The sequence below is a fragment of the Lampetra fluviatilis genome, unplaced genomic scaffold, assembly GCF_964198595.1.
Source record: "Lampetra fluviatilis unplaced genomic scaffold, kcLamFluv1.1 SCAFFOLD_1325, whole genome shotgun sequence".
Classification (NCBI taxonomy): Eukaryota; Metazoa; Chordata; class Hyperoartia; order Petromyzontiformes; family Petromyzontidae; genus Lampetra; species Lampetra fluviatilis.
The window spans coordinates 7994-16339 of NW_027621466.1; the positions used below are offsets into that span (position 1 = coordinate 7994).

An 8346-nucleotide genomic window follows, 5' to 3' on the forward strand; every position below is an offset into this window, starting at 1 on the left:
TGTTAGTGTGTCGGTGTATGTGTGTTAGTGTGTTGGTGTATGTGTGTTAGTGTGTTGGTGTATGTGTGTTAGTGTGGTGGTGTATGTGTGTTAGTGTGGTGGTGTATGTGTGTTAGTGTGGTGGTGTATGTGTGTTAGTGTGTTGGTGTATGTGTGTTAGTGTGGTGGTGTATGTGTGTTAGTGTGTTGGTGTATGTGTGTTAGTGTGTTGGTGTATGTGTGTTAGTGTGTTGGTGTATGTGTGTTAGTGTGTTGGTGTATGTGTGTTAGTGTGGTGGTGTATGTGTGTTAGTGTGGTGGTGTATGTGTGTTAGTGTGTCGGTGTATGTGTGTTAGTGTGTTAGTGTGTTGGTGTATGTGTGTTAGTGTGTTGGTGTATGTGTGTTAGTGTGGTGGTGTATGTGTGTTAGTGTGTTGGTGTATGTGTGTTAGTGTGTCGGTGTATGTGTGTTAGTGTGTTAGTGTGTTAGTGTGTTAGTGTGTTGGTGTATGTGTGTTAGTGTGGTGGTGTATGTGTGTTAGTGTGTTGGTGTATGTGTGTTAGTGTGTTGGTGTATGTGTGTTAGTGTGTTGGTGTATGTGTGTTAGTGTGGTGGTGTATGTGTGTTAGTGTGGTGGTGTATGTGTGTTAGTGTGTCGGTGTATGTGTGTTAGTGTGTTAGTGTGTTGGTGTATGTGTGTTAGTGTGTTGGTGTATGTGTGTTAGTGTGTTGGTGTATGTGTGTTAGTGTGTTGGTGTATGTGCCCGAGTTGGTCATGATGTTGGCACCTGGTCTCGAGTGATTGGAAGGCATGGGCCAGATCAGCTGAATAACAACGGCAGGAGGCTGCTAGATTTTTGTGCAGCCCATTGACTTGTAATGACCAACACGCTGTTCCGGTATCGGCGCATCCACACAACATCATGGATGCACGCCGGATCCAAGCAAGAACATCTGCTGGACTACGTAGTGACGGATCAGCAGATGCGGGCCCATGTCCTTGACACCAGGACCTACCGTGGAGCTGATCTACCGTCTGACCATCGACTTGTCATCTCTAAGATGCGCCTGCCATTCTTCCACTCCGGTGGTGGGTGTACACCCAGGACCCCATTCAAACCTAAGGTAGCCTGGTCTCAGCTAGCTGATGAAAGTTGCAAGCGAGAATTTCATCATCGCTTGCGGCTGGGGTTGGCATCGTCCCCCACTCCTCCAGATGTCGAGGCTAAATGGCCGAGGTTGAGGACTGTGACTCAGGCAGCTGCAATGGCTGGTTTGGGTATGCGGTCCAGACCTCCCCAGATACCTTGGATGACAGAGGAGGTGTTCAGGATAGTTGAGAAAAAATTAACCCGTAAAAACAAAGTTTTTCACTATAAATCCTTTATATGCGTGGCATCGGGGTGGCTAGAGTCCTCTCGTCATCTGGCTTTAGATGGCTGCCACCTATGGGTCAGATGATTGTGTGCCAGCATTAACCAATTGGTAAAGAAATATTTAATATTTTCCCCCTAAACAGTGTAAAATTTAGGAAAAAAATTTTCACGAAAATTCATTGTCACGCACAACGAGTCTGTGTGCAAAATGTCAGCTCGATTGGATCACGGGAAGTGGGTTAAAAAACGACCGAAAGATTTGCACGGTCCTAAGCAAGCAAGCAAGCGAACTTAATATAAAGGATTTAAAAAGCGACATGCCCACTCTCATCGGCTACAGCATCCCACGTCGGAGAATGAGGAGGCTTACCACAGCCTTTGCTCGGAGGTTCATCGAGCCGTGAGGCGCTGCAAGGATGGGTGGTGGTCGCCGGTTGCTGAGGAGATGGAATCTGCCTCAATTGCCCGCGATCACAAATCCCTATTTAATTCCATCAAAAAAGTAACCTGCAGCACCACACCTATTACCATCATTAGGGGAAAAAACGGTGATCCAATCTCCGACCCCCAGGAACAGGTTTGCAGATTTGCTGAACATTTCTGTGAAGTCCTGGGGGAGGGGAAATCCCTCCAAATGGAAGTCATCGTGGGACAAAGTGGGGAAGACCCTGCTGAGGCAGCGATGCCTCAAATATTAGAAGAGGAAGTCACCCCCTGTGAGTGGCTGTCTGAGGTGCCATCTGTTGAGGAAGTACTGAAGGCTATCCAGAGTCTGAGACCAGGGCAGAGAGCGAAATGCTGAGGGAGGGTGGCGTTTGTGCACAGACTGCCCATCATGACATCATATCAACAGTCTGGACCACTGGACGGTTTCCGCAGGACTGGAAGGATGTCCTGGTGGTCCCCCTCTTTAAGAAGGGAGACCGCACAGACTGTAACAACTACAGGGGCATCTCACTCCTCAGTGTGCCGGGAAAAGTCCTGGCAAGGATTATTCAACATCGCCTTGCCAGGCACACTGAGGAGAGGCTTGCGGAACCCCAATGCGGTTTCAGGAAAGGGCGGTCCTGCACAGATGCCATATTTTCTGTCTGTTTGCTACAGCAGAGGTGTAGGGAATTCCAACAAGACCTACATCTCCGCTTTATTGACCTGGTCAAGGCCTATGATACCATCAGTAGGCCTGGGCTCTGGGTTGTTCTTCATGCTTTCGGAGTCCCTGACCCTCTGCTCACGCTCATTAAGGACCTTCATGATGGTGAGCGGGCCCAGGTAAAACTACGTGGCCGGGAGTCAGAGCCATTTCTTGTACACCTTGGGGTGCGACAGGGATTTAACATCTATTTTGACCACGTAGTTCGTGAAGCCTTCAATAGCTGTATCGAAGGAATTTCCATTTGGTACAGATACAATGGGAGGCTGATCGATGCCCAGGTGCGGTCAAGGGATGGCTCTGTATTGCTCAACCACGTTATGTATGCCGGTGATCTGGTAATTGCTGGTCACTCAGAGGAGGAGTTGGAGGCACTGCTGCTGAATCTGGAGCTTGCCACCAAGAGGTGGCGAATGGCGGTTGTTATGTTTGCTAGCGTGTTGGTATACGTGTGTTAGTGTGTTAGCGAGTGTTTATGAGCGTGGTGGTGTATGCGTGTTAGCATGTTGCTATATTTATTCGCCTGTTGGTATATCTGTTAGCGTGCTCGTTCTAACTCCCCCGCCACCCGCCCCCTCTCCCCCCGCTACCCCCCGCCCTTTTGTTTCCCCCACAGCGAGTGGGGGGCCGTGCCCCCTACTGGTTCCCGTGGGACCCCTGCACCCCGTCCAGGTGTCCCAGCGGAAGATGGAGGCACCACTTGGCTGCGTGAGCCTCGGCCGGTCGCGGTCCGCAGTAGACCCCGAGGTGCACATCATCGTTCTGGGGCCCTTACCTGGCCAGGTGAGAGTGGGGGGCAGCTTGGGGGGGGCAGGTGAGTAAGTCACCAGACGATCGGCCGTCTTATCCGCACTTTGGTGTCAATCATCGCCACAGACCCACCCACTGACCCACCCACTGACCCACCCACTCACCCACTCACTCATCCACCCACTCACTCACCTACCCACTAACCCACCTACCCAGGTGAGTAAGTCACCAGACGATCGGCCGTCTTATCCGCACTTTGGTTTCAATCATCGCCACAGACCCACCCACTGACCCACCCACTGACTCACCCACTGAACTACCCACTGACCCACCCACTCACCCACTCACTCACCCACTCACCCAGCCACCCACCCACTCACTCACCCACTCACTCACCCACTCACTCACCCACTCACTCACTCACCCACTCACCCAGCCACCCACCCACTCACCCACCCACTCACTCACCCACTCACTCACTCATCCACCCACTCACTCACTCACACACCCACTCACCCACCTACCCACCTACCCACCCACTCACCTACCCACCCACTCACTCACTCACCCAGCCACCCATCCATCCACTCACCCACTCACTCACTCACTCTTCACTCACACACCCACTCACTTATGCACTCAGCCACTCACACACTCACTCTTCAGTCACACACCCACTCACTCATTCACTCAGCCACTCACCCACCCACTCACTCACTCTTCACTCACTCACACACCCACTCACCCACCCACCCACTCATCCACCCTCCCACCCACTCACCCACTCACCCACTCACTCACTCACTCATCCACCCACTCACTCACTCATCCACCCACTCACTCACACACCCATTCACCCACCTACCCACCCACTCATGTATGTGTGTATGTATGTATGTGTATGTGTGTGTATGTGTGTGTGTATGTATGTGTGTATGTATGTATGTGTCTATGTGTGTGTATGTATGTGTCTGTGTGTGTGCGTGTATGTATGTGTCTATGTGTGTGTATTTATTTGCGTGTCTATGTGTGCGTGTGTGTGTATGTATGTGTATGTATGTGTGTGTATGTATGTGTGTGTCTATGTGTGTGTATGTATGTGTGTATGTCTATGTGTGTGTGTCTGTATGTGGCATCACCACGACGCTTGTGCCAGGCCATGTACACCCTGAGGCCACGTGAAGTGTCGAACGCCCGCTGGCAGGAGGTCACGGGGCAGACCCAGGTGCCACGGGTCGACTGACCGAGACGAGATGACCTGGCTGATGCACCACCTGTGCCCCCTACTGTGCCAACTTGCTGTGCTTTAGCCACCCGGCGCTCCGCTCGTTGTTGTGAGCGTCGCTCCTCCGCCCTCCGTTGTTGTTGGAGGGCGACTGCCTCCAACTGCCCAGTAGCGTCCTTCACGAGCCTCCTCCACAGAGGCCGATCTTGACACCGCTGGTACCAGTCATCGGCAAGTCCACTCAGCTCCACGTCCTCCTGTACCACATCACTCCATCTCTTCTCTAGCCCGTGCCGCGCCCGTTTAGCCCCCTCGATCCGGCCGAACAAAAGCCGTTTAGCGTCGTGGTGACGTCACCGCCACTTAGTGGCGAATGGCGGTTGTTGTTGTTGTCTGTATGTGTATGTCTATGTGTATGTATGTGTTTATGTGTGTGTGTGTATGTCTGTATGTGTGTGTATGTCTGTGTGTGTGTGTATGTATGTATGTCTATGTGTATGTATGTGTGTATGTATGCGTGTATGTGTATGTCTGTGTGTGCGTATGTATGTATGTGTATGTATGTGTGTGTATGTATGTATGTGTATGTATGTGTGTGTGTATGTATGTGTATGTCTATGTGTGTATGTCTATGTGTGTATGTATGTGTGTGTGTGTATGTGTGTGTGTGTGTATATGCGTGTGTGTATGTATGTGTGTGTATATATATATGTCTGTATGATCACAGCACTCGCCCCCCCAACGTTCACGCTACAGCCCACGCGGCTGGCGTGTGCGGCATTGGCCCCAACAATATCTCCGTGTCTCTGCGTTGGGCCCGCAGGCCGAGTGGCCCCAGCAGCGGCCTCAGCAGCGGCCCCAGCAGCAGCCTGTGGTGCGCGTGTCGGTGCGGGCCCGCGGAGTCCAGCGCAGGCCGCTGGCGCTGGTTCTGGTGGCGGCCCAGCGGGTCACGGGGATCCAGTGGCGGCTGTCGGCCAGCGGCCTGAACAGCGACCTGGTCAACACGCTGCATGTGCGTCAGAGTGTCGCAAACGGGGTTTGATTCCTTACCCCCCCCCGTACCCGTACCGGTACCCGGCCGCACCAGGGTCGCAAACGGGTACCCGTACCCGTTCCATACCCGTACTTTACCCGAAATGAGTGACACAAACGGTTACTCTTTTCGATTTAAAGCTTTCGTGACTGCAGGGATTCATTTTCTTGGTTCTTTCGGTAAAGTCACGTAGAATGGAAATAATGAAATAAAAAGCATAAAAATAGCTTTATTTATTTTATTATTTCATTCTACGTGACTTTACCGAAAGAACCAAGAAGAACAAACGGTGACTCACCAGTGACTCACGGCCTACCCGTACCCGTACCCGGCCGCACCAGGGTCGCAAACGGCTACCCGTACCCGGCTGGGTACGGGTAGCCGGGTATCGGGTAGGGTACGGGTATCGGGTACCCGGTTGCGACCTCTGGGATGAAGCCATGTTGCAGGCGCGGGTGGGTTGATTCTAGAACTTGAATTGTGAGAAGAGACAAGACGTTGGGAAATGAGTGACAAACGGTGACTCACCAGTGACTCACGGCCTACCCGTACCCGTACCCGGCTGCACCAGGGTCGCAAACGGGTACCCGTACCCGGCCGGGTACAAGGGTTACACTCTTACCACTACCACCCCTACCACCACCACCCACCACCACCCCTACCCATCCTTACATCGCTCACCCCCCCCCCATACACCCCCGGTATAGCCTTTGTGGGGGGGGGAGGGGCGGGCAAGTGTTGTTCGAGGGGGTCAGGTGGTAAGCAACCACCCACTCCCGGCCGTCTTTGTCTTCCCCACTGATACTGATGATGATGATACTGATGATACTGCTGCTGATGATGATACTGCTGCTGCTGATGATGATGACACTGATGATGATGATACTGCTGCTGATGATGACACTGCTGTTGATGATGATACTGCTGATGATGACACTGCTGCTGATGATGATGACACTGATGATGATGATACTGCTGCTGATGATGACACTGCTGTTGATGATGATACTGCTGATGATGACACTGCTGATGATGATGATGATGATACTGCTGATGATGATGACCCCTAGGTCAGCCCGGGCTCCGTGTGGCTCTGTACGGGCCGCTGTCTGCGCCACCACTCCTCCAGGGAGGTCCCCGCAGAGCCGGGAGCTGATGATGATACTGATGATGATGACACTGCTGATGATAATGATACTGCTGATGATAATACTGATGATGATGACACTGATGCTGATGATGACACTGCTGATGATGATGACACTGATGACACTGATGATGATGACACCGCTGATGATGATGACACTGCTGATGATGATGATGACACTGCTGATGATGACCCCTAGGTCAGCCCGGGCTCCGTGTGGCTCTGCATGGGCCGCTGTCTGCGCCACCACTCCTCCAGGGAGGTCCCCGCAGAGCCGGGAACTGATGATGATGATACTGATGATACTGCTGATGATGATGATACTGATGATACCGATGATGATACCGATGATGATACTGATGATGATGATACTGATGATGATGATACTACTGATGATGATGAAACTGCTGATGATGATACTGATGATGATGATACTGATGATGATGATGATACTGCTGCTGATGATGATACTGCTGATGATGATACCAATGACGATGACCCCTAGGTCAGCCCGGGCTCCGTGTGGCTCTGCACAGGCCGCTGTTTGCGTCACGGCTCCTCTCGGGAGGTCCCCGCAGAGCCGGGAGCTGATGATGATACTGATGATGATGCCACTGCTGATGATGATGATCCCTAGGTCAGCCCGGGCTCCGTGTGGCTCTGCACGGGCCGCTGTCTGCGCCACCGCTCCTCCAGGGAGGTCCCCGCAGAGCCGGGAGCTGATGATGATACTGATGATGATGCCACTGCTGATGATGATGATCCCTAGGTCAGCCCGGGCTCCGTGTGGCTCTGCACGGGCCGCTGTCTGCGCCACCACTCCTCCAGGGAGGTCCCCGCAGAGCCGGGAGCTGATGATGATACTGATGATGATGCCACTGCTGATGATGATGACCCCTAGGTCAGCCCGGGCTCTGTGTGGCTCTGCACGGGCCGCTGTCTGCGCCACCACTCCTCCAGGGAGGTCCCCGCAGAGCCGGGAGCTGATGATGATACTGCTGATGATGATGATGATGACACTGCTGATGACGATGACCCCTAGGTCAGCCCGGGCTCCGTGTGGCTCTGCACGGGCCGCTGTTTGCGCCACAGCTCCTCCAGGGAGGTCCCCGCAGAGCCGGGAGCTGATGATGATACTGATGATGATGCCACTGCTGATGATGATGACCCCTAGGTCAGCCCGGGCTCCGTGTGGCTCTGCACGGGCCGCTGTTTGCGCCACAGCTCCTCCAGGGAGGTCCCCGCAGAGCCGGGAGCTGATGATGATACTGATGATGATGCCACTGCTGATGATGATGACCCCTAGGTCAGCCCGGGCTCCGTGTGGCTCTGCACGGGCCGCTGTCTGCGCCACCGCTCCTCCAGGGAGGTCCCCGCAGAGCCGGGAGCGGCGCTGTCCTGGGCCCAGCGGAGATTCAGCTCCATCTCCTCCTACAGCGAGCTACAGCGTGCCGACAGAGTGCACATCTCGCTCGGCGATGGTGAGTGTGTGTGGTGAGTGTGTGTGTGGTGAGTGTGTGTGTGGTGAGTGTGTGTGTGGTGAGTGTGGTGTGTGTGTGTGAGTCGTGTGTGTGGTGAGTGTGTGTGTGGTGAGTGTGGTGTGTGTGGTGAGTGTGTGGTGAGTGTGTGTGGTGAGTGTGTGTGTGGTGAGTGTGGTGTGTGTGGTGAGTGTGTGGTGAGT

The 8346-nt window shown here is 53.4% G+C and overlaps 1 protein-coding gene across 2 annotated transcripts; it reads left to right on the forward strand.

Annotated features, from left to right (window-relative positions):
- The first annotated feature begins 745 nt into the window (after window positions 1–745).
- On the forward strand, window positions 746–8140 carry LOC144955302 (uncharacterized). Of its 2 annotated transcripts, XM_078885556.1 has the most exons (4): window positions 746–1071; window positions 3127–3293; window positions 5309–5497; window positions 7303–8140. In XM_078885556.1, exons 1-4 carry the CDS (start codon window positions 861–863, stop codon window positions 7432–7434), a joined length of 699 nt encoding a protein of 232 aa, XP_078741682.1. In that variant the 5' UTR covers window positions 746–860; the 3' UTR covers window positions 7435–8140. The 2 variants fall into 2 exon arrangements, with proteins under 2 accessions (XP_078741682.1, XP_078741683.1); XM_078885557.1 differs by lacking the exon at window positions 7303–8140 and having other exon boundaries at window positions 747–1071; window positions 5309–5668.
- Window positions 8141–8346: the final 206 nt, after the last annotated feature.

What these genes read in the sequence shown, in the direction of transcription:
- LOC144955302 (XM_078885556.1), top strand. Translation starts at nt 861, where the DNA reads ATGACCAACACGCTGTTCCGGTATCGGCGCATCCACACAACATCATGG. An exon ending in TGGGGCCCTTACCTGGCCAG is followed by an intron (nt 3,294 to 5,308) that starts GTGAGAGTGGGG and finishes TTGGGCCCGCAG; the next exon opens with GCCGAGTGGCCCCAGCAGCG. An exon ending in ACCTGGTCAACACGCTGCAT is followed by an intron (nt 5,498 to 7,302) that starts GTGCGTCAGAGT and finishes GATGATCCCTAG; the next exon opens with GTCAGCCCGGGCTCCGTGTG.